Source organism: Pyrus communis, chromosome 17 (assembly GCF_041283825.1).
Source record: "Pyrus communis isolate YQ-2024b chromosome 17, ASM4128382v1, whole genome shotgun sequence".
NCBI lineage: Eukaryota > Viridiplantae > Streptophyta > Magnoliopsida > Rosales > Rosaceae > Pyrus > Pyrus communis.
The window spans coordinates 6,944,553-6,970,324 of NC_142581.1; the positions used below are offsets into that span (position 1 = coordinate 6,944,553).

Below are 25,772 nucleotides of genomic sequence, written 5' to 3' on the forward strand. Positions count from 1 at the left end.
ATCAACTTTCAAACAAATATAAAGGTAAAGCAGAGAAAAAAAACAAATATCATACCTGTAGAGAGAATATCTGAGGCATGTGGATCCAAGAACATGCAACGCAACGCAACGCAAGACATATAGATCTCGTTTAGTGTTTAGGATAGGTTTGGATCAGATACTTCCCTCAGTTCAGTGCAGTTCAGTGTTTAGGATAGGTATCAGATACCTCCCTCAGTTCAGTGCATTTTGAGTGAAAATGCAGATGTCAATTTGCATAGTTTGTCTAATTAATTTTCTTCAAAATTTTTTTTCTTCTAGCTTCAATTAAGGGTTCGAGCATTCATATCTCCAATCGATTAAAATGAAACAGAAGGCACACAAACATTAGATTACGTATTAGCCAATTTTCCATCAACATTTTACACTAGGGATCAGATAATTCCCTTAGTCCAGTGCATGTTTAGTGAAAACTTTGATGTCAATTTGCATAGTTTGTCTAATTAGTTTTTTTCACTAAAACGTACCTTCTAACTTCAATTATTAGGGGTTCAAGCGGTCATATCTCAAATCGATTAAAATAGAACAAAAGATCACACACATTAGATTATATATTAGCCAATTTTTCGACAACATTTTAAACTAATATGAAGAACAACACTACAAATTACAGATATTGAGTACATAGAAATTACATCATATTATTAATTAATCCTCCAATTGACCATTGTCTACTTGATGGTCTTGAACTTTGTCTTTCTCCTGACCTATTACATTCCACATGTTGTCAAATGCATCTTTTGCTGCTCTATTTTGTGCAACTTCCTTCTTGAGACTGTAAGTGCCTCTTCCAACAATTTGATCGTTTATAAAAACCTCAACCGTGTGTTTCTCCTCCCACAGATCGACAAATCGGAGTTTCAGATTGTTTTTTTGACACACTTCATGAAGTTGTGACACCGGATGCTTCTTTATCGTCTTCGGATCTATTATAGGCTCCAACAAATTCTTGAACACCTAATTTTCGTAACGAAAAACAGTACTAGTCACAGTATTGAAACAAATATGTGCAAACATAATAATGAGCGACATGAAATTACATTACCTTCCACACAATGTCAATTGACTTGCAGTCCATGAAAACTGCACCTTTTGTGGACTCAACAATGTCCGCAAGGTTCTTTGGAGCATCAATGAGACCATTGGAATGCAGTGGATGGTCAGAAATTGCTCGCATAAATTCTCGAATCTGTGTACATTTTCAACAGAACTTTTGATCATAACAAATTCAAACAGTTATTTTCTTTTTACCTTCTGAAAGAAAACTCCTTTAATAAATTCATAAGTCAAATTTAGTTATGCGAAAACTGACTTTCGCCAAATCTTTTTCTCTCTCTCTTCCTTAAAACGATTCAATTTCATTAACCAAATTTTGGGTTGCCCTACAGGAGATGCTGCTTGGATACGAACTTGTGTAACCAAAGCAATGCGCCGTAAAATACAACAATCCAACAGATTAAGAAAAACCTAATTCGTTGAAAACTATACTAATCAGCAATCAAATCAATTGAGCAAACCCAAATAAACAATGTTAAACTTACAGGTTATCAAAATTGACTTCAATTATCATCTAACACATGTTTCAAGCTCAACCCTAAACAGAAACCACACCCAGTGCAAAATATGATTCAAAAAGTTTTAAGCAGCTTTAAATCTCTATCACTTACTTGTTCTTCAAGCAAGGGTTTCCTATGCCGCAGGTACCGGTACAACCCATGCTTGACCGCCACACGCGCAAGCTTCTCCGTATCCACATTGGCTGCCCTGAGCCGGGTCAACGGCCCAGGTGCCAAGTCGGGGTACAAAAGGTACTGTTCTCTGCTGAACATCAAATTTAGCACCGCGTCTCCGACGTACTCCAGACGCTCGTAGGACGAGCCAGAACACTCGGCGGGGACGAAGGAAGAATGTGTGAAAGCCTCCTGCAGCAAAACCTTGTTCTCGAATTTGTACCCTATAATCTTCTCCACTTCTTCAAGATTTAGATGATGCTCGTGATCAGTCAACGACGTTGACTTATCAACAAAGGGCAAGGTTGGTTTGACATCGTCCAGACGTAGGGTTGTGATTATTTCTTCTTCTGTAGCTTGGACTACTTCCATGGTTGGGATGGAAGCAAAAAACACAAGTCGTGAGAGAAAGGAGATATAGAAGAAGCGTGGAGACAACTGCTTGGTTTTTATTTATTTACAATTTATACGTGGTCGGCACGCCTAATTAATTATGTAATATAATTTGGAAGATAAATGCTAAAAAGACTCTCTTAAAAGTGTTACTTTCCGTTGAATCTCTGCTACTTCGCATTTTTAGCACAATGTTTTATATATTGGCATGGAAATTGACGTTAAATATGTGGCAACTAGTTTATAGAGAGTCCAACTTTAAGAGAGTCTCCTTAGCATTTCTCAATTTAGAAAAATTAATGCTAGAGAGACCAAATTTGTAAACTAAATGACGTGTCACCAATACGAAACAAGCACGTTAATTAACACTTAATTAATAACTTAATCATTTGCAACCACATCATTTAGTTTAAAAAATTTGATCTCCCTAGTATTACCCATTAGAAAATAATCAAGTATTTATTAACAAATTTGAGAAGAGAATTAGAATATATATATATATATATATATATATATATATATATATAGATATATAATAGAAGGGTTAGGGGGAGGAGGGCAAGTAGGTGATAACAAGGATATATCTTAGGCGGCATTTGGCAATATATGTGAATTATAGGTGCTAAAAGATAATTTGCACCGATTTGTTGGTTTCTGATTATTAAAAAATATTGGGGAAATTAGGTCAAGAAGAAAAAATGGTTTTACTGGACGGCAGAAAGAGGAAACTGAAATTTGGCTTCCTTTATCTTGAAAAATAGAATGAGATGGCAATTACTAAAGGACTCCTAATATCTTAAAAGTTGGGATTTGTTTTTTAAGAAAAAATGTATCGATATCGACTTAGTTATATCGCTTTCATCAGGTCATCGCTTTGGTTGAAGTAATTTTCTTTGATTACTAGGGTTAGTTATGCTTATACGTACATAATCGGCATATACAATAGTTTTCTTCTAAATGCAATATACAAATGCGCAGGAGTTCACATTTATTTAAGACAAACTGTTTTATACATCAATGAAAACGATTTTAATTAATTTCCCAATAATGTAAGGGTTGCGACAGTTTCAATTATAGAACTTTGAGTAGCTAAGTAAAGACATATGATCTAACAATTTTAGGTTAAATGTGACGCAAAATCAATAATACAATCGCTATTCAATCGCTTGGTTTGAGTTTTTATTATGTATTGTATGTCAATCGTGTGTGGATGTTTTTACATTCCTTAATTGATTTAACATGAGAATAAGGGTAATATTGGGAGATCATCTATTTAAAACATATTTTGTAAATTATATGACGTGGATGTTAATGGTTAGATTCTTACTTAATTTTTTATGAATGTGCTTATTTTCTATTGATGACATTATCACATAGTTTGCAAATTTGATATAATTAAGCGTACTTATTTTTTATTGATGACGTGGCTAGCTAGGCGGGTGCCTAGGCAGGTCTATGAGTCATTTCTTAATTTTTACATGTTTAGGGATTAATCAAGACTATGATCAGCACCTAACGCCTAAGCAAGAATTTTTAGAAATAACATCATCAGTGTATGACACTAGGTTATTTTAGTAGGTGAATCACATTCATTGTTTTTGGTAACCAAACTTGGAATTATGACATTATCAAGCTGGATATTACATGGATTCATTGCCCCAAAATTGTTTACATAAATTTAAGTGGGCTGGATTAATGGTTAAATCTTTAAAAATGTCCCATGATATGCCAGCAAGTCAGATATAGCACGGTTGAAAAATTAAATTGTTAAATCACACAAAATAATAATACTAGATGGTTAAAATTTTAAATTAAATTACAAATCAAATGATGTGTAGCTAATAAAAGATAAGTACGTTAGTGATACTTAATTAATAATCTAATTATTTATAATCATATCATTTGGTTTAAAATTTTTAATATAACATTACCTACATAAAAAGTCTAAAAATTTTAATTTTTATATTAATATTATAAAATATTATACAAAAAATATAAAGTAACATAACGTTTATAAAAAGTTTTATTTTCAAAAAAATATTGATACCATTTCTCTTTTTGATTTATCGGCCACAAGAAAATAGTCTTTTTCATTTTTGGTTCAAACAATAAAATAGTCTGGACCCCTGAAAGTATACAAAAAGAGCAAATATCGATGGCCATTGCCTCATGTCGTCGGTCAAATCAGAAGTCTTATGGCATAAGAAAACAAAATTTTCTAGAATTTTCCACTGACATTGATGCGTGGCATGTTTTTCTAGGAATTTTACAGTCCCAGTGGAAAATTCTAGAAAAAATATATAGAAAAAAATTTCTCGAAAGAACGTCAGGTTGCTTGGAGCCAAAGATTGTATATTCATCGATTTTGATGTGTGTCTTGGGTAGTCAAAGACATCATTACGCAGGTTGCTTCTGGAAAATAGATCGATTTTGTCCCTTTAACTTTTGCTTTTCAGCCTAGCATTTGGTTTGAATACTGCGTGGTTGTATATTGGAAAGGGATGCTACGTACTTCGTTTTACTTTATCTATCATTCTTATTAATTTATATGATTTGATATTCTTCAATTTATCTGATTTAACGGTCGAACCTATTAGAAAATTCACAGAAAAAAATCTACTATGTTACAGAATCCAACAAAGAAGAGAATAGATTGCGGCGACATAACCATCGCATCATGTAACATTGAGAATTTTAATTTTTGAAATTAAGATGGAGATATTTTTTCTGTGAATTGGTATACTACATGTTATGGAACGAGTGAAAAGTGAAATATATTTCTTAGTGTTTCTTCGCTTGTGTTATGACATATACTGTACTTGTTTGTGCTTCGGAAGATTGAAAAATCTCTTTGTTGTAGATTGAATCAAGTATTGGTAAAAAATATTATACTAGAGAGATCAATTTTTTAAACTAAATTTTATAAACTTATAATGCTATTGTTGATGATTGTATATATTATTATTTAGTTTTAATTAACGTGCTTATTTTCTATTGATGACAAATCATATGATACAAACTTGATTAAAAATTTAATCTATTTAACATTACTAAAATTTCACGCACTTGTTTCATTATTTATATTTAATATTTATATATCAACCTTTAATTTGTTCAATCTAAAATTTGTAAGTCTGTAACCAAATATTTATATATTGTCTTTCATTTCCTCTAATTTAAACTCACCCAACTAATATCAAAGGCAACTTAAAAAAAAACTAAATATCAAAGGCATAGCATGCAGACTGCAGAGGTACACAGAAATATCCCCGAACCACCAAAAAGAAGAAGAAAAAAACAAACCCTACAACCATTAACAAGAAAAAGTTCTTTGATTTCGTCTATAAACAATCTTGGTTTCCCAGGATATCTGATGGCTTTCATATCTTTCCTTGGCACACAACAGGCAAGGGGAAAAGTTCTATACATACTAGTTTAACTTAATAGGGGTGAATAAACTTCAACTTAAAATTCAAATTAAATTTAATTTTCATATCCACATTACAATTTACATATCAAACTATTGTACACATATGCAGTTAAAAAGATAAATAAAACGTACACACATGATGTAGAATTTAACGAGACAAAGCTCACTACTGAAAAATCTTCAGACTCGCAAGCCACTGCTAAGAGAAATGAGTACAGAAAGACTGACAAAACTCATCAACTAGATACACATACTGGTATGTAGTTTTTTTTCCGTGTTTTGCTACTCGATCTCTTTTTAGTTTTCGAATATAAGTGGCAAAACACTAACTCAGTCGTCAATCATTTCTTTCTCGAACTTTGCAACATACTAACAAGATCATGTAGAATGTATGAAATGAAATATTTGTTGAAAATCAATCAATTATGAAAATGAAGCATTTTTATAATGGCTTGCTATCAGATTTTTCTTTCAATATACACATACACTCAATGCATGGGATAGCTACAAATTAATAAACTCATACTCAATGTATGCGGCTGCTTTAAGCTATTATATATATTCAAGGCTAAATGCACAATCACAGCAAAAGAGTATTGAAAAGATTGAACCTAGATGGCCACAAATCTCACACACAAATATATTTTGACGCCTCAATCCCTCGTGCAGTAGCAGCACCAAACCCTACTGTATATAGGACAGGTACAACCAGATAAGCATGCAAAAACAAAAAGAATTAAAAACGTTGATTAAAATTAAGATAAACCCTAATCACATGAACAGATGAGTTATGATAAGGGTTAAACCCCATTAGACATTGTCAATCATGCGGCAAAATTAGGGTTTTATGTTTACTTAAAAATATGGCTTTAACTAAAGCATAATTAGTTATACAAATAAGACCAACGCTCTTGTCATAATAAAAAATACAACTCAATATTTAACCCAAAACTAAATAGTCTATTGAAGAAAAACTTAGCTGAACTTATTTAAGTGGATTGTCTCTAAAATGTTTGATATTTTTGTGACCGTGAACACGTAAAACAAACTTGGACTTAATAGCTACAACCAAAAACATGTATTAGTCTAAGACATTACAGACTCGGACATTATGTTAAAAACTGCCAATTTTACACTAACAATCGGAAAATGAGTGATCCATTTTTCCCCCTTCGTTCTGCTTTCTTTGATGTCCCTGTCTAGAACCAATCACACAATTCTTGAAATGGAAATTGATGAAAAATTATCACTTTTTCATTACAGAAATGTCACTCTAAAAAATTGATCATACACTTCATACAATTCTTTTTTATTTGTTTTTTTTTTTTTTAATTAAAGAAGAGTGCATGATGACTTTTTAAATTGTGAATTGCAATTTCATGATTCGATAAAAATTTTATATATAATTCATGATTTTCCGTGAGTGCTATTAAGCCCATCTACCTCATTCGCATTTATCACGACCATTTACACTAGTTGAAAGAAGTGGAGAAATAAGACAAGTGGGTAGGGACAGAGAATTTTAAATCCGGAATGCATGGAAACCCAATATACTATCCACTAGAACCCAAGATACATAGATAGAAAGCAATACGCTCTCACCTCATTTGATACACTAATTGATATTTATATATGCACACACAATTTACAGGACTCCCACAATGCTCAATTATACGACTTGTACAATGTCTTTAATGTCTTCATGTTCGGTATGATCACAACAAAAGAAACTTCCTAAGCACATGTAACGTTGCAGATTTTGCACTCGCCTGATTCTACCTTCCGGACATCAGATTGACAAGAGCTTGATTTTCATAGAAAGATCCGACATCCCAATCCTCAGTTGAGGATGAAAGCGTCATCAACGCCACCACGATCGATCGCATACTTGGACGGAGATCTTTGTTTTCGTGCGTGCACGCTTTGGCGAGTTGGGCCATCTGCACCAAAAAAAACCCACCATAACTATGTTTAGAGTGATATCTTGAGATATATCATAATGTGTTTTGGTCTCAGAAGTTTTTTCACCTTGCGCACTGAATCAAGCGGATAGTTGTCTCCAAGGTTAGGGTCAACCAATTTTCGAAGGTCTTCGGCATCGGGCTGATTGAGGACCTCCTCAAACTGCGAAAAATAAAATTACAATAAAAGTATGCTCGAGTGCTTTCCGAGAGGCTGTTGTGTAATGGCAAGATAGAAACCCAACATAAACTTGATGAAAGCAAAAATTGGCTTATTTAAGTATAAAGATGGTGAGAAAACCAACCAAACCAACAAGGCCTCTTGATTCGGAACTAGAGCCATCCGCTTTTACAACAGCTTCTTTGGCAGAGATCAATTCATAAATGACAACTCCGAAAGCATAAACATCTACTTTGGGAGAAACTTCACCGTATTGAGCATATCTGCACGCGACCATGTTAGGAGTTAATCCATATGCACAAAGACAAAATATTCAGTCCCCTTCCGCCATCAGCTTATTGGTCGGGATGATGGCTAAATAAGTTATGCAATCAACTTATTGAGCTTACAATAGGTCCTTCCAGCAGGATGCAACAAAGGTTAATGACATGCCCCGATCCCGATGTCCGGGGGAGGGACATCAGGATGGTCACGTGCTAGCCGACACTCGTAGGTGACGCAAGCCATTTATGAATGCAAATGCTGAGAACATGCACCTAATTTGTAGCAAGACAAAAGAATGTGACATAAATAATATTCAATTGCCAACAATGAATTCACAAAGATAATGCATGGCATGTTCAGAGCATTTGCATTCATAAATGGCTTGCGTCACCTTCGGGTGTCGGCCAGCACGTGACCATCCTGGTGTCCCCCGGACATCGGGATCGGGGTGTGTCAGTTAATCTGTTATTGGTAGCCAAGTAACAGATAAAACGCTAAAAGCAATAATTTGAAAAAATACTTACTCCGGCGGCATATATCCAAATGTTCCCACAAGACGTGTGGGGAGTGATGTACTTCCAACTTCAGTCAGTTTAGTTAACCCAAAATCTGCAACCTGCATTGAAAACGGGGAATTTCATTGGAACAATACAAGATTTCAATGGTTCATATTGGAAACAGAGGCGCTAAAGTAACCTTGGCATGGAAATTCTTGTCTATCAATATATTGGCTGATTTGATATCGCGGTGGATATAAACAGGAACAGTATGTTCATGAATGTATTCAAGACCTCTTGCTGAATCTAGGGCAATCTGCACTCTATTAGACCACGGTAGCGGGTCCCTCCCTGGATAACTTAAAGTGTTATTACCAATCTCTTGCATATGGAAGTACTTAAATACTCATCAAGCACAGCCTAACCTGAACCGCGCAGATGTTGGCTTAAGTTTCCATTCTCAATGTATTCATAGACTAGGAAAAGAGAGCCTTCAACACAATAACCAATCAAGCGCACCTGCATTGATCGTTCAGAAGCTTAGAGATAATTACGCATCTTAAAGATCAGTTGCGCAATGGTTAACAAATACAAACTAGTACAGAGTACGCTATTACTGGTAGATCCTCACGACTAGATTATAGAGACAGCTAGAACATGAACATTCTTCTCAGGGAACATTTTTGGGTGCTGTTATTGGCACTCCAAAAAAGTCATCATGCACTCCAAAGTTTCTATATTTAAAAACAAAAATACACTTGCAAAGTGTGCACATGACTTTTTTGGAGCACCAATGACGTCTCCCCAAATTCATTCATAATAGTATCACTATGAATTCAAAGTAGGAGTTAGGTATACCCGTATAAATAACAAAACATATTCATCCCGGCACTTATGTACTGAAACGCTTATCTTATAACATCCTGTTTCTTAGTGCAGATGTCTTTCTAGTAATTACATAAAATAAAATTCTTTAATCGCATGCTTAAGTAGGCCTACTGGCCTAGTAACTCTATCTCAGAAAAGTAGACATGAACAATGGCCCTTCTCGTTGATTCCCGAAATTCTTTCAAAAATATGCTAAGATACTATGTGGAGGAAATTGTTAATGAAAAGAAAACATCAGTTACTTTATAGTTCTTAATCAAAATTCATATATATTGTCAGTGTTGAAAAGATAAGTTCATTACCAGATTCAAGTGATGGACACGTGTCAAAACATTTAACTCGGCCAAAAATTCTTTTGATGCTTGCATATCCATCTTCTTGATTGCAGCTTTCTGCACAGAGAGAATTATAGGAGTGAGATTTCTAGAAGAAGAAATAAATAATTACAAAATAAACCAAAGCATGGTCTGCAAACACTAAACACTCATGCAGCAGGACGATAAAATAACTCAAACTTCATTTGGTTGAAGGACAGAAAGGTCAGAAAAGAGAAGGGAAGCATCGAAATCATGAAAATGTTAAAGAAAACAAACCTCGCCTCTCAATTCTGCATAGTAAACAGCCCCAAAACCTCCTTGTCCAATCTTATTAGCCAGGCTGAAGTTATCAGTAGCCCTTGCAAGTTCTTCATATGAGAACTCCACTGATTTGTCCACAGAAATGCCTGTTAGGCCTCGACCAGCAGCATTTGACTCTTCAGGTTTATCAGGGGTAATCCCAAGAGCTAGACCAAGAAGAAAATATCAATGAAGTCATGTCAAATATCCATTTGGTGCAAAAATCTTAGATCATTTGAGGGCAAGAACTAGTAAAATACAATGAATGTTCAAATAAGTGCAAGAAAGAGCGGAAAATACATGGCAGTTTTGTGACACTTCACAACAGTTGTTATTAACAAAATAGAGCAACAAAATGACCAGGGCTGGATTAATGGGATTTCCAAGAGCAAATTATCGGTGGTAATGATATGAGACATAGAAAAATTTCCAATTTCTTCAACAACATTGAACAACTAACAATTATATTAGCAGCAGTCATTTGGAAAAGTGCTGAAGAAACCTTTTTTTTTGTTTGGGGGGGGGGGGGGGGGGTAGAAGGAAAACCCTCCTGTTTATAAAGAATAATGCTAAATGAGAAGGATAAATCTTAAAGTAAGGATCTTAGTCAGCTACTCTAACAGGTGTTACTGCAAAGAATCAAGGTAAATAGATTTAAAAGTTAAAACCCAAAAAAGTCTGGAACTCTTCCGTTCACAAATATCTGGAATAAAAAACGAGAGGAGTAACTTACAACGCCCATTTTGAGATTGATCTTCAGATCCTGCTAGGAGCAAATTCGTATCCACCTTGTTCTTTCGGAAAAAACCAAAATATACACCACCAGCCAATAGCAGCACTCCAGCAATTACTCCCACAGATATGCCAGCAATGGCTCCAACTTTCAGTCCTGCTTATACAAAAGAAAAATATGAGCTCCAAGTAGCGTTGAGTTTCAAATCATCATCACACACTCGCATCTGAACATGAAACCAATTTTAGGGGACGGTCATATCACCTGAACTGCAAAAAGAACAAAAAGAAACAAAGCTCATAAATATTAACAATTTTCAGAAGACACAAAAAGTGAAAACAAGATGGAATGTTGGTTTAACTAATGTATTGAGTTAGCAGAAGCTACCTTGACGTCAAAGACAAATAGTTTCCGTTTTGATCTGCATGACGAAAAAGAAACAAGGACTTAGGTGAGGAAAGTTGAAAATATAACCTCTTCTAAAACTATATTGAAAAAGTAGAGCAATGCTTCATAATACCCTAAAAAACTGGATATCCAATAAAGATTCGTGATATTTCATTTATTACCACAGGAAAAACTCAGAAACAACATAGAATTGAAACAACTCATTGTCTTCGCTAGCATTTTCGCACATGCTTCAAGGAATATCAATAACAGAAATGGACAATAAAATAGTAAAACAAGATGATGATTCATCTAAAAAGTTTATCGTTAATTGAGATCTTAAAAGAAGATAGTTACTGTATTATTGTTCAATTGACCAGTTCAGTACATCACTCACAAGATGCCCCCCGGATCCATAACCACAGGAAAGGCATTGCACTGCCTAGCACTTTATAAACATTGTAACATACACTAACAAGTATTATGAATAACAACTAAAGATGTCTTGTTGAAATTACAGAAAATCAATTATCTGGCCTACGCTGGTATCCAGAAAAAAATCTGCAAGATCCCACATTCTTAAGTTCAACACAAACTTTTGCTATGGGATTTCAACTTCACAATTGAAGCTTCCTTTTCCACTAATTTACGTCTGTCACTTCCTAAACAAGAACCTTCTAATGCAATTTATGCAACCTTTCCTTCTGGTGGCATCATTCCAGCTGTAGTCATTAACATTGCAATATGGATCAAAGCATCTAAACTTAGTAATAAAATGCAATCACTAATCCACAACATGCTCAAATTAGTACTCACTAACACATACATAAGCTTCTACCAAATCAATAATGAGATGTTCAACTCCAAAACAACTAAATGCCTTCCATTTTACCAATTCTGCATATTAAGTTAGATACATGTAAGCATCGAAACTCTCATCTTGGTCGAAAAATGGTTCCTTTCCCCGGATATATACACGAAACTACTCCCTTATTAGTATTCATTAGCATATACATCCTTCATAAGCCTCTACCTAATCAAATAACAAGATTTCAACTCTTGAACAATATGCATTTGATTTTAACAATTATGCAAATTCAGCAAGATACTTAAATGTCTGCATCAGTTCTTATTTCTTAACAATTCAAACTTCAAAGCACAAACAATCCCATCAAGAACAAAAGCCCAAACCTTTGCCCGGAATATACACGAAACCGCTCCCTTGGCTAAAATTCACACCAGGATTATAGTTCTGCAGCAAAGTCTGATCCAGCTGCTCCGTCTGCGCAATCGATGCCAAACTGTCGTCCGGACGCAGAGGATAAGTAATAAACAAACCATAATTCTTCGAAATCGCGCTATTCCCACACGTACAATTCACAGTAGCATTCACTGTACGATTAACGGGTATATTATTAGGATCATAGCTATTGAACCACTCCAGGTCCTCCACCGTCGTCAAATTAGAATAGTATGTCTTCGCAATCAGGTTGTACGTGTCGCCTTGATGGACGTCCCACTGGAACATATGGCCTTGGAAGTCGCCATTGATGCAGCCGCAGGTGAATGGAACATTGACCCTGGTGCCGGAAATGACGCTGTCTTCGCTGGGAACCTTGTCCTTGTTGTAGTTGGCGATAATGACGGCGGTCGTACTCATGACTTCGCCGATGAAAGTGAGATTAGAGTCCTGCCATACGTAGTAAGAAGCTAGAGCGCCGCAGCTCTTGCCGCACTGGGATTTCACCGTAAAACAGAGGGAAACCAGCACCAAGAACCCTAACCCGATTCGAAAGCTCATCTGGGTCGATCCGAAATCGAAAACCCAAGTCGCAGAAACCAATTTTATGAACTGGGTTTTTGGTTTCGGATCGGAATTGTACAGGAATTGTATGAACAGAGAGAAAGATGGAAGCTTTGAAGGGGGTTTTGGACCGTTGACTCAGTCATTTGAAGTTTTGATTGGATTAGCTGCTGGGAAATGATTAGGCAGATGATTAGTTTAAGATTAAAAATTTACTTGGATGAAATAATCGTCGTACTTAGCGTCTGTGACTTTGCTTAACAGTGAAAGTGAAAGGGTTCCCGCGGTTTTGAGTTGATTGTTTCTGGAGAGAGTGACTGATGACTGAGTCAAACGACCGTGCGGAACACGGCCTCCGAGTTTACGCGACGGCGGCAGTCCGATGAATGAGAGGCTGCTACGACGCTGTGGGACTTGTCGTTTGTGAAAGAATCCTGAAGCGCATTGTCGTACAATTCTACTTCTTGTTCTTCCTTTTCCTTAAAAATTGCAAAAATCCAGCAATGTTTCCCGGATGACATGCTGGCATGAACATAAACAATGTCTCTAATGCTTGACAACCCAAATACATCCATCCCAAAATGATTAAATTTATAAACTTCAATAGAATTGTATACAAAAACTGCAACCATTTCAGTTTGAGCCATTAAGAATGTTTATTCATGCTTCTTAATTTTTGTGTTGTATTGAAGTATTTTTTATCAATATTTTTTGTATTTACGTACTTTATGTATCGATGATGAAAGAATCAATCTAAACACACATGGTTGTGTCTGGAAGAAGAGGTATGTGAGCAAAGTTACTCTATACTTATTTTTTAAGGAAAAATCTAACTTTTTGATCAATCATGCGAGTTTCCATAATTCCGAACAATTCCTAAAACAATAAAGAATACTAAAAGAGAAATGGTAGTCTAAATAACGTTATTGTCCGAGGCAATGCAAATCATGTGAGGTCAATAAGATAAAAGTTATGTCTTTTCTTTAACTTTCACCCTCTTCTGCCCTCTTCTAACCTCGGTTTGAGAGTACGACATGCTTTCTCGGCATTCATGGTCGTCTTTTTCTCTTTGTTACCCTCCTCCTCACCTACTGTTTTTAAAGCCCAAATCCTAAATTGAAACCCCCCTACTCCTAGCCACAATCTCTCCTCCCCCATCAACTTCCCATTTCCATCTTACTCCCTTGCTTTCCTCCAAATCCCCTTCTGCCAACCATAATGTAGATCTCCGAATTGGTAACTAAGCACACAACTTACTCCTCCATGCACGTTTTATGTTTTTATGTCATGCCGCAAATTTTGGGAAAAGTAGTCTACAACTTTCACTGCACTAAGAGTGTTTTACACACTTTTTGGCACTCACTCTACTAAGCTTATTGTAATTGTGAGTAAATTGTAGCAATGATCCTTTAACTTTAACTCAATTGGAATAATGGTCCCTTAACTAAAAATTCATTATCATTGGCCTCTCAACTCATCAAAATGTGCAACTATGATCCCTCAACCAAAAATCTATTACCTTTGGTCCCTCAACCTTAACCCAAATTTGAGTAATGGTACCTCAACTCTAACCCCATTGTAGCAGTGGTCATTCCAACATAAATCATTTTGACAAAATTCTGACGAAGTTGACGAAAATGACCATAGCTACACGTTTTAATGAGTTGAGAGACCCCAGTTTTAGCATTCCAACATAACTTATTTTGACAAAATTCTGACGAAGTTTACAAAAAGGACCATAGCTACACATTTTTATAAGTTGAGGGATCAATGGTAATAGATTTTTAGTTGAAGGACCATTACTCCAGTTTGATTAAAGTTGAGGAACTTTTACTACAATTTACTCTTGTAATTGTAGTGATTTGGTGTTCTCTTTGCATGTGGAGTTATTAGAGATAGGCAAAATACACATGGGTTTGGGTAACCGTGGTTACCCATCCATTTAAAGTTCACGATTACGGTTATGGGTGTTACCGTTTATCCATGAAATTTAAATAGGCGGTTATGGGTATTACCCACTGTTATAACGGGTATCCATTTACCCATTTAATTTAATATATGCAAACTTTCATATAAATTATGTATATGTTCAAATATTTACTATTTTAGCCTAATTTTAATTTTTACTATTGAACCAGATTCAAACTCTACTCCTCATGTTGAACGTGCTAAAGCATTAGTGTTTGAAAGTGTTAGTTTTGAAATATTTTGGAGCTTTGAATTATCTAGTATTCAAGATAATGACTACCTTTTGTTTTTAGAAGCATTACTTAGTAATCATATGGATTATAATTAAAGACTTGCTTGAGTGTAGCAGAAAAATATCGTGGTAAACTATTATTTCAATTTTTGGAATTGTATGAGGACTTAAATGATTAAAATAGGAAAAATGCATGCTAAAATGTACCTGTAACGGTGTTTAATTGTCAGAAAACGAATATTACGAAAAAAAATTCTTTTGTAATTTTCAAATTGTTAAAACAAAATATGTAGATGGGTGAAAAAAAAAAGGATAATTAGATGGGTAAAACAAGGATAAACGGGTTCAAAAATGGGTAAACGGGTAAATAGTTATGGTTAAATGGGTACATGATTCTAGGTATGGTTAACTGTTTATAAACGGTTATAGGTATGGGGATAACCGTTTCTGTAATTACCCAACGGGTAAACGGTTATACGGGTATGAATATAAACATTTATGAATAAATAACCGCAGTTACCCACCTGCCATAATCGTTGCTTATCCCTAGGAGTTATTAGTGAAATGAATCTAGGTCGTTTATCAGTTGCAGTACTCTTAAGATTTTACTTCTGTTTTCGGGCGTATTTTTAGTTTTTGGCTTGTGTGTGGGGTTCGATGTTTACGAAATTGGGATAAAAACAACCAAGCAAAAGTTGGTCTAACTAAACACCTCATAAACTATATTTAACTATGTATGGTCAACTATATTTAAGTATGTGCAATTATATTGCGTATATAACTCAAATACCCAATTGGCCCTACGATTGACATTTGGTTAAAGTTTCGATGGGATTTTGGGTTCAAGACAAATATGAATGATGGCATAGGTTAAAACTACATGCAGCTTATGCCGTATTATTGTAAAATGCAAGAGGCCCTTAGTGGCTCGAAGGTCAATTTTTGGTACCGCAATCAGTAGGCTTTGAGGTAATAATTTATGGTGAACAAATAGACCAGCAATCAAGTTGGATAGTAAGACCAGAAATGGTCCACTCTACCAATTAGCCAAGAGATATTTACAATTTTTGTTTGTTTGATATGTTGATAAGTTTCTCCTCCTATTATTTGCCCTCGAGCAATCCAAAATTTGTGTACATTATAAAAAAAATACATAACTCTGGTCGCATAAATCGATCATGAGACAGTTAAAAGCTCAATTCTTTTGAAGTTCACAGAGATTCAAACTTGGATTGCTTCTATTGTCGCACTTCCAAGTTCCAAACAAACTAATCTCTTTTGGTTTAAGAGATTTATTACAAAGTTAGTTTAGCAATTTTATATATAGCTTATACAAAATTTTGAAATAAACCAGCTGGGAATGATAGCTGCTCATCATAGTAGTGGCTGGTGGCCCATTTTATTTCTGCATTTTAAGCCCACTAATCTAAATTGCAGATAAAGAAAGAGTCCAGATTTCAGTCTTGAGTAGCACACAAGTTTTCACTTTATAAAGTCCAAGGACTTTTGATAGTGCTTCGTCCAAAAAGCAACATGTAAAGTAGCTTTTCTTTTCCCTTTTCTCTTTTTATATTTAAACTAAATTTGCAAATCATGTGATGTGTCATAAATAAAAAATAAGTACCTTAATCAACAGTTAAGTAATAATCAACAACCATATCATATTAGGGTTATATATAATATATACTTTGGTTCTATTAACGTCTTTGTATCTTTACGATTTTGTATTTTATTAAAAACTTGTAACTAGTTCCATTTAAACTCGATCTCTCTCCTGAATGAACCATATAGCCAAGATAAAGTGTGAACCGGAATAAATGAGCTTGCCCCACCACCTATGAGTGCATACTTCATAGTAGCCTCAGAGATCGTACATATTTGTTGGTATATCTAGATAATAGGTAGGAGTATAAAAAATTCCTCGATCCTAGAGTAATACGAATAATAGAGACTCTGTTATAGCCATTTATTGTACTCTATGGATAGAGGAATACATAGCGTTGAACATAGTTAAATGAGAGATTGAAAGATTTCATTAAAACTACTTGTTTGGAAATTTTTCAAAATACTATAGTAGATTCTTCCCTCCATCGGAACTAAATGGCCATTATGTTTATTACTACACTTGTTGAAGATATGAAATATAACCAAGGATATTTTCTTGTTTAGGGATTGAATCGATTATCAAAAGAAGAATTGTGCCAAAAATTAAGATATATTATAGGAAAGTAAAACTTCCATTGAAGAGAAAGCAGATGAAAGGCTTCTTTGGGTATATTTTCATTTTTTTCTTCAATAATAAAACTAAAATTTTCAAGTAATCTTGAAGGGTCCAACCTTAGGGTGGGTTTGAAAATTCGTGACATTTTTCCACCAAATGGAAAAGTGTGCCTTATATGGAACTTTTCTTTAGGCCTAAAGGTTTGTATATCAAACTTTGACTTGGTGGGCATGCGTTGAAGTGGCATAAGACATATTCTTGTTGACTTTCATTTTAAGAACTTTGTTGTGTCTCACCAATTGCAGCAAAGTCTCATCCCAATATCGCATAATTAGAATTCATGGAGGATGAAATTTGCATATTCCACTAACTTCTATATACAGAATAAATGTTTCAAGCACTTTCACAACAACATTTGCTCAATGAGAAATTATTTTTTATCACCAGTTCACTACTTAACAAGCATTCATTAAACTAATAATTCACTTTCTAAACACTTAACAAGTATCTATTAAACGAGTACAAATTTCCCCCAGCTCAGTGTCTTAAACCTATAGCATAAATTTGTAAAATGGTTGACTAGTATGTGGCATGCCCTCAACCTGAGCTAACAGAAAAACTTAAGAAAATAAAAAATGGTGGTGGAAGTGGGTTGACATTGTGGCCTCTATGTATGGCATTCAAATTGGCAAAAAAATAATATTAAAAAAGTATTAGTATTATAAGGGGAAGGGACAAGTCACTCGAGCGATTTTTAGACAATCAGCATTTAGCAACACAAAGTAAAAGATTCCTTTGGGGTTTTTGGATTTGATTTGATGCCATAAACGAAACCTTATACACAACGGACAAGGATTGTTTGCGCTTTTACTTTCGGTGTCTACCTGTTTTATGTGGTCATGGTTAAACCACACCAACATTTTATATTATTTTTTATAAAAATAATAAGATAAAAATAAATAATAATATAAAATGTTGACATAGTTTAACCGTAACCATACAAATAAAAAGACATAAGGAAGCACCGAAAATGGTAGCGGAGACAATCCTTGTCCATACACAACATCTCCTACTTTTTCCTCCCACAAATTTCCAAAATGCTGGATTTGATGCCACACCTGACACCACCCATAACCAACTTCTCACTTGACTAAAATAAAGAATGTCTGCAATTTCTAGCAAAGTGATAATATTGCACATACGTACGCATAGCTGAAAAAACGTTTTTGACTGTTCGAACAATGTTCTTATGTCATACGCACGCGCTTGTATCACAAGTAATCTTAAGTTTTAAATGGTACATACATTTCTTCTATTCTACGCGCATTTGAAGGGTATACTAACTCTAATACATACATGAACAGTAAAGAGCTAACCAATTAGTACTTAATATGGTGCTACTCGCACATTCGGCTCACTTCACAATATTTCTCACACTAAACCAATCATTTTTTAGGTTATCATTAAATGGTCGTCAATCTCTGCAAAAGTTCAATGAAATCAAAAACCACTCAGTTATCTTGTTGTGACCAGATGGATATACGAATACAATGTTGTCCATAAACAATAAAATGTTCACATTAATTAAAGGCCCATCACTTTGTTATTTGAGTGAAGTTTCACAATGATGAGCAATTCGGATTGTGATATTAATTTAAGGAGCGGAACTGAATAAGTCATTAGCTCTGTATTAAATTACTAATTGATCAGTGTTTGAGCGTTTCTATACATATTTGTGTGCCATGCAAATTATCTATTTATGTGTGAGAGGAATGCATGTTTGTAATTGTAAATGCATACCAGCGATCTACACAACAATTGCTCACCCATATTGCTGCCTGCTTTTTGAGGACTCTTGTCATTTGAAATGATAAGTAACAGCAAAACCATGAACAAGACGAGTGGACAACGTGCATTCCTCACCTGAGTTTTATGTGAGAAATTTGGTGATCCGTGAATAGCAATTAGCTACAGTAATCAATATTAGTACAACTCATCACCTTTCATCAAATCAAATTTAGATCGATGTCACGAGTAATGACTATACATGCAGGATATGAGTAGAAATGCAAGGATGCTTTTTAGTTTGGTGGGCTACATAAATGGCTGGAAAGCCAAAGTTTTGATGCCACAGTGGGAACTCAAGGAGCTCATAAAGCATTAAAATTCAGGACCAATTAGTCACTTGTTTCCATCCTTCATTTCATATCAAATCTTCCACTGCTCATTGAATCCCATCAACTTTCATTAATCATGGTTTAATATGAACTTGAAGCGAAGTTCTGAAGATGGTGGATGTGTACAGTGGTGGGGTTTTGTGGTTGGTGACAGCCTGACTGAGGCGATGGTGGAAACTTGGAAAGTGATTAGTGATTACAATTAATGACTCCAAATAAGTATATGGCATTCTAATAGTAAAGATTATAATGAATGTTTTCCTACTATATATAGAAGGTTGATGAAAATTTTATTTGATTTATCGTTGCATTCGAATATTATTTCATCTAATCAATGGCTATGATTCATATATGGTCTATCAATGGCTAGGATAATATTTGTGGTAACATTAGAGCAGTTCCAGCGTGGGAACCCTCCCCCTGGCAATATACTATGTTATCCACCCAGTGAACAATAACTGCCCTTAACGAACAGTAATCGCCTTTTGCATCTCCACCGTTGCACTTCAATATCCTTGACAATAGGCAATAAAATATTAGTATTTTTTTATTTATAAAACAATACAAAATAATTTTATTTCTAATTTCGAATAAGATTTTTAATCGTTCTCGTTGCGCCACATGTCATTATCCAAAAAGTTATAAAATAATACAAAGAAATTTTATTTGTAATTTCGGATAAGATTTTTAATCATTCTCGTTGCGCTACTTGTCATAAAATCCGAAAAGACAATTATTGGTGATGGATTTCCGATAAAATTTTTAATCGTATTAGTTGCGCCACGTGTCATTATCCGAAAATACAATTATTGGTGATGGATTCCCGATAAGATTATTAACCAATCACATTGCGCCACATGTCATAATCTATTTACAATCTTTGAGAATAGATTTCCATCAGATTTTTAACAAATGACAGCATGCCACGTGTCATTATCTATAACTTAATCCTTTCTGAATCCTCCATATAATCCACCATCCATCCTCACAAATCTCACACCAATTTTCTCAAGATCTCTATCATTATTCATAGTTTCTCCTTCCTTCTTCACCAAAATCTATATCATTATTCATAGTTTCTGCTTCTTTCTTACAATGTCTTATTCTTCCTCAAGGATGATGTGGGAAATCGATCAGCAAGAGGAAGAATTGTTGAACCAATCAAAAGGAATGTTCAATCTCCATGTGGCCCAAAATGAGAGGGAAGAGGATGAGGAGCGTAGAAGGAGAGATGATGAAGCAAGAATGGCAAAAGCCTCACATTCCCGTCAAGTCATCCAAGATGTGGGTCAGATCTGCATGCCCATCCATTCCAGAAACCTTGATAGAAGCAAGCAACGATAAGGTACAGAACTCTTGGACGATTATTTTGTCCGTAATAGTGCATTCCCTGATATGTACTTTAGACGTCGTTTTAGAATGGAACGACATTTGTTCAACAAAATCATGATTGCTGTTTGCAACCATGATTCTTACTTTATGCAAAAGAATAATGCTTTTGGTGCTATGGGTCTCCTTCCAGAGCAAAAAATTATTGCTACCTTGCGAATGCTTGCATATGTAGCATCTACAGACCAAGTAGATGAGATATGAGGATGGGGAAATCAACCATTCTTGAGTCCCTGATGAGGTTTTGCGGAGCAATCAAATCTATCTACACCGCACAATACCTCCGGAAACCTACTAACATGGACTTGCAAAGGCTTCTGAAGAAGGGCGAGATGCGAGGTTTTCCTGGGATGATTGGAAGCATCAATTGTATGCATTGGATGTGGAAAATTTGTCTAAGTGTATGGCAAGGCGCTTATGGGGACAGAAGATGAGCAAAAAGTATCATTTTGGAGGTGGTGGCATCTTTTGATACATGGATTTGGCACGCCTTTTTCGGGGTTCCAGGAGCTCGAAATGACCTCAACGTCCTTGCCCAATCCCCAGTGTTCAACAATGTCCTACAAGGAAAAGGACCAAAAGGCACGTACTGCGTCAACAGACGTATGTACGATGGGCCATATTACCTAGCAGACGGCATTTACCCAAGGTGGTCAACATTTGTCAAAACAATGCCACGTCCGTGAAGTGCAAAGGAAAAACACTTTGCAAGTTGTCAAGAGGGGTGCAGGAAGGATGTGGAGCGTTGTTTTGGTATCCTCCAAGCTCGCTCGGTGATCGTCTAGGGGTCGTTACAAGAAAACAGGGAATATGTGATGGAATTTATGGTGGTGCCCAGAAATTTGTCATATATAATGAGAATAAGTGAGGAGATTTTAGAAAGCGTCACATAAAAACTTTCGCGAGACCAACATGATTTTTAGATTGTATGCGTCACATATAACTTTCAAATTCGCCATATATAAATCGGCAGGAAATTTTACCGCCCAAATGAAAGTTTATTGGTGACGAATTGTAGAATGCGTCACATAATGTTAAATAATATGACATACTCAATTGTAAGGCTAAGATGCCTCACTGATTATATATTAAAAATTATTCATAAAAGCCAAATATGAAAACTTAAAATAAAATAATTGAAGAATAAAATAATTGAAGTTCTTCCACAGAGTCTATCTTCATATTCCTTTGGTTTTCTAAACAGAAAGTACCCACTCTCACTTTCGTCCCTTTTCACCCCACCCCTTCTTGTCCCTCTTTTGCGCTCCAGTGGTTGCCATCATCGGCGACCACCCATCTCCCCTTCATCTCCCACAGATCGCACCCTTTTTTCCCCCATTACACTCTGATTTGCCTCACTGCCCTAAGTCACTCTCCTCAACACCCAGATAATTACATCTAACTTGGTGGCTATAAGTGGGTAAGGTCTTACCTCATCTTAATTTTGTTTTAGGTTATGCACATAAACTTTTGTTTGAATGAACTATGGCAATTTATAGAAGCTAAAAAGTATATTGACGGAAATCTTAATCCATTTGGTTTTATGCACTACATATTTGTGTTGGCCGTTTTCATACGAAAGCTGAAAGGGCTGTGTGATATCAGTTGATCTACCAACTGATTCATTTTAAAAAGAAAATCTATTTTGACATAATACCCTTGATAAGTTTATGACATATCCCCAGTTTTCCCTTACATTTTCTATAGCTATTTTCTTGTCTATCCATCGTGTTGCTTTTAATTTTATATAATAGTTTATCTGTCATGGATTTGTGAGCTTCCAAGTTAGTTATCAAGCTACATACATTTATGTTATATATGATTTCAATGATATATGAAGTAAAGCATGTATTTAGTGCTGGAAATGATTGTATGTGAGCTTCCATGTTCTTTACATGTGTTGACTAAAGTCATTGTATTCACAATCTCTTGATCATCCTTTTGCAATGCTTGTGATAAATGATATGTGATTCCCAAGATAGATTTCATCAAAAATATGAGAAACACAAACTCAAAAGATTGTACGTCTTTCAATAACCTATTTGCTTCGGCCACACTTTCATTGGTATTATCATCAACAATCATTTCAAGCACATTGTGAAGCATCACTAACATGGGTGGTCCTTGAAGATCATCACAACCATTTTTCCTAGCTTCGGGTGGTCCTGGGACCACCCTGGTCCCTTAATAGATTCGCCCTTGTGCATGATGCACCGACCTTGCTTGCTAGAATTCTCTAGCAAAATCCTATGCATGATTCTCCTAGAACACCAAGACTTCTATAATGAGATGGACCTTATTCTTTGGGTTCTTTAGGCTAGTGTTGTATTTTTTGACAAATGCTTGCATAAAACATCATTTATTTTCCACATCTTTGTCACAAAGGAACTTGATTCTCAATTGTATCGACGATTTGATGTGAGAAATTCTTGTATGCATTCAGTCATTGTGGAAGGCTTTGGCGAAGTATGCATCAATTACTATGACTAAGAGGGCAAAGTTTTTATTGCAACAACGTCCTCCAACTATATTTCCTGCTAAGGAAAACCCAGCTTAAAGAATTGTAATACAATTCTCTACTAAATTTAGGGTTGGCAAATCCACTTAAATTGAAATACTCTAAGTTTTGTTAAAGTTTCCAATGTGCAGGAGTGTAGTTTTGCATATTTGTTTTAGCATCAGAGTATTTTAATTCTCACTCTCTCATTAGCAACAAAACAAACCCTTGACCTATATGTGGTGTGTTTTGCTGTGTGTTTTCAGGGAATCAGCACGGAGGAGAAGATACATTTTACAATACTTTGGAGAATAGAACAATTAGGTACCAATCTATATACTTTTTATTTATTTATTAATGCATACAATATTTGAAATTTTAGGATACAAATTTTATTAATTATGTCACTTTAAAACTATCATATGGCTTTTATGTATGTACACACACATCCTACAAAAGACATGTATCCTATCTTGTTGAAATTAATATATCTTTTCCTCGTGTATGTAAATTCCATATCTAGCTACTCGAAATTATTTTAATCTAAAAAGTACAGTGTTTGAAAAATAAGTCTTAGTAAGTTAATATTGTGTTAAAATACAGTTGGACATCATGGACAAACAATGAATTTATAATCGGAATCTCCTTAGTTTGGAATATAGAGAAGGGGTCAAGTCATTCATTGACGTTGCTCGTCATCATGTGAACCAAAATAATCAGATATCATGTCCTTGTAAAGTTTGCCATAACAGATTTTTTTCATTCTGTTGAAGATGTTCATCTTCATTTGTTGAATTCCGGTATGGATATGAATTATGATAGATGGATATATCATGGTGAGCGGATCCATCAAGTGCAAGGACAAACTTCAGGATTTATGAATGATGAGCAGACTAGTAATCCTAATGGCAACATGGTCAATATGATTGAGGATGCATTTCAAATATTGGATGACGATGATAATGATCAAGATACATTGTGGAGTGGTGAGGTGACTAATGCTCATAGGGTAGATTTTAATAATTACGAGAAGTTGCTTCATGAAGCTCAAATGGAATTATATCCTGGATGCAATGAATATACAGTTTTGACCTACGTTGTGGAATTAATTCACAACAAAGTTGACAACCATATGACTGATAAGGCAGTTGATAAGATGTTAGTAATGATGAAGAAGATATGTCCTCAAACCAACCACGTTCCTAAATCATTCTATAAGTGCAAGAAGATATTAAGATGTCTTGGATTGGGGTATGAAAATATCCATGCTTGTTACTACGATTGTGCATTGTTTTATAAAGAACATGAAAAGAAAGATAGATGTCCAGTGTATAATGAGCCAAGGTATAAGGCTAGTGCTTGTGAGCAAAGAAAGAAAGTTCCGAGAAAAGTATTGTGGTATTTCCACTTAAACCAAGGTTGCAAAAGTTGTTCATGTCAAGACATACGAGCAAAGATATAAGGTGGCACAAGGATAAAAGAGTCAATGATGTGAACACAATGAGGCATCTAGCAGACTCTATTGCTTGGAAAGAGTTTGACAAAATATACCTTGATTTTGCTCGAGAACCATGAAATGTTAGATTGGGCCTTGCAACTGATGGGTTTAATCCTTTTTCGGATATGAGCAAGCCTTATAGTATGTGGCCAGTTGTTTTGTTTCCGTATAATTTGCCCCCATGGAAATGTATGAAAAAGCCATTGTCTTTTCTCACCTTGTTAATTCCTGGACCCAATGCACCTGGAAATGAGATTGATGTATATTTGCGTCCATTAATAGATGAGTTTAAGGAATTATGGGAAAGTGGCGTTCAAACTTATGATAAGATGGCTGCATGTACTTTTAATTTGCATGCAGCTATGATATGGACCATCAATGATTTTCATGCTTATGGAAATTTATCAGGTTGGAGCACTCACGGTAAGTTGGCATGTCCAGTACGCAATGAGGATGGATCGTACACCAAGCTGAGAAGTAAGTATTGTCATATTGGACACCGTCGCTATTTACCAATGAATCATTCATGGTAGAAGAATACTGCACTCTTTAATGGTCGTTGAGAGATGAGAAATCATCCGAGAGATTTCTCAGGCGTGGACCTACTTGATCAATTATATTATATTGTTCCTCGCATATTTGGTAAGCATCGTGATAATAAAGACAAGAAGAGGAAGCGAAATGCTAAAGAATTAAAATGGACAAGGAAGAGTATTTTTTTCAAGTTGGAATATTTTTTTCAATTAGGCATAATCTTGATGTCATGCATATTGAGAAGAACATATTTGATATTTTGATTGAGACATTGTTGAACACGGAGAAATCAAATGACACACTCAAGGCAAGGATGGATTTAAAAAACATGA

At 35.2% G+C, this 25,772-nt stretch overlaps 2 protein-coding genes across 2 annotated transcripts; both read right to left on the reverse strand.

Moving 5' to 3' along the window:
- Positions 1 to 560: 560 nt before the first annotated feature.
- On the reverse strand, positions 561 to 2,192 carry LOC137707907 (ribonuclease 3-like protein 3). Its single transcript, XM_068446850.2, has 3 exons — positions 1,707 to 2,192; positions 1,085 to 1,228; positions 561 to 996 (listed from the first exon to the last, which is right to left on the reverse strand). The coding sequence occupies exons 1-3, from the start codon at positions 2,139 to 2,141 to the stop codon at positions 688 to 690; spliced, it is 888 nt and encodes a 295-aa protein (XP_068302951.2). The 5' UTR covers positions 2,142 to 2,192; the 3' UTR covers positions 561 to 687.
- Positions 2,193 to 7,099: 4,907 nt separating this feature from the next.
- Positions 7,100 to 13,062, reverse strand: LOC137708583 (lysM domain receptor-like kinase 3). The gene is made up of 12 exons (XM_068447695.2): positions 12,312 to 13,062; positions 11,121 to 11,154; positions 10,998 to 11,002; positions 10,734 to 10,892; positions 9,977 to 10,167; positions 9,686 to 9,775; positions 8,921 to 9,014; positions 8,695 to 8,846; positions 8,523 to 8,614; positions 7,859 to 7,997; positions 7,621 to 7,716; positions 7,100 to 7,532 (listed from the first exon to the last, which is right to left on the reverse strand). The coding sequence occupies exons 1-12, from the start codon at positions 12,919 to 12,921 to the stop codon at positions 7,368 to 7,370; spliced, it is 1,827 nt and encodes a 608-aa protein (XP_068303796.2). The 5' UTR covers positions 12,922 to 13,062; the 3' UTR covers positions 7,100 to 7,367.
- Between the last annotated feature and the right edge of the window lie 12,710 nt (positions 13,063 to 25,772).

What these genes read in the sequence shown, in the direction of transcription:
- LOC137707907 (XM_068446850.2), bottom strand. Translation starts at nt 2,141, where the DNA reads ATGGAAGTAGTCCAAGCTACAGAAGAAGAAATAATCACAACCCTACGT. An exon ending in AACCCTTGCTTGAAGAACAA is followed by an intron (nt 1,229 to 1,706) that starts GTAAGTGATAGA and finishes AAATGTACACAG; the next exon opens with ATTCGAGAATTTATGCGAGC. An exon ending in CAATTGACATTGTGTGGAAG is followed by an intron (nt 997 to 1,084) that starts GTAATGTAATTT and finishes TACGAAAATTAG; the next exon opens with GTGTTCAAGAATTTGTTGGA.
- LOC137708583 (XM_068447695.2), bottom strand. Translation starts at nt 12,921, where the DNA reads ATGAGCTTTCGAATCGGGTTAGGGTTCTTGGTGCTGGTTTCCCTCTGT. An exon ending in GTGTCCATCACTTGAATCTG is followed by an intron (nt 9,015 to 9,685) that starts GTAATGAACTTA and finishes CGATCAATGCAG; the next exon opens with GTGCGCTTGATTGGTTATTG. An exon ending in TTTGGATATATGCCGCCGGA is followed by an intron (nt 7,998 to 8,522) that starts GTAAGTATTTTT and finishes GGTCGCGTGCAG; the next exon opens with ATATGCTCAATACGGTGAAG.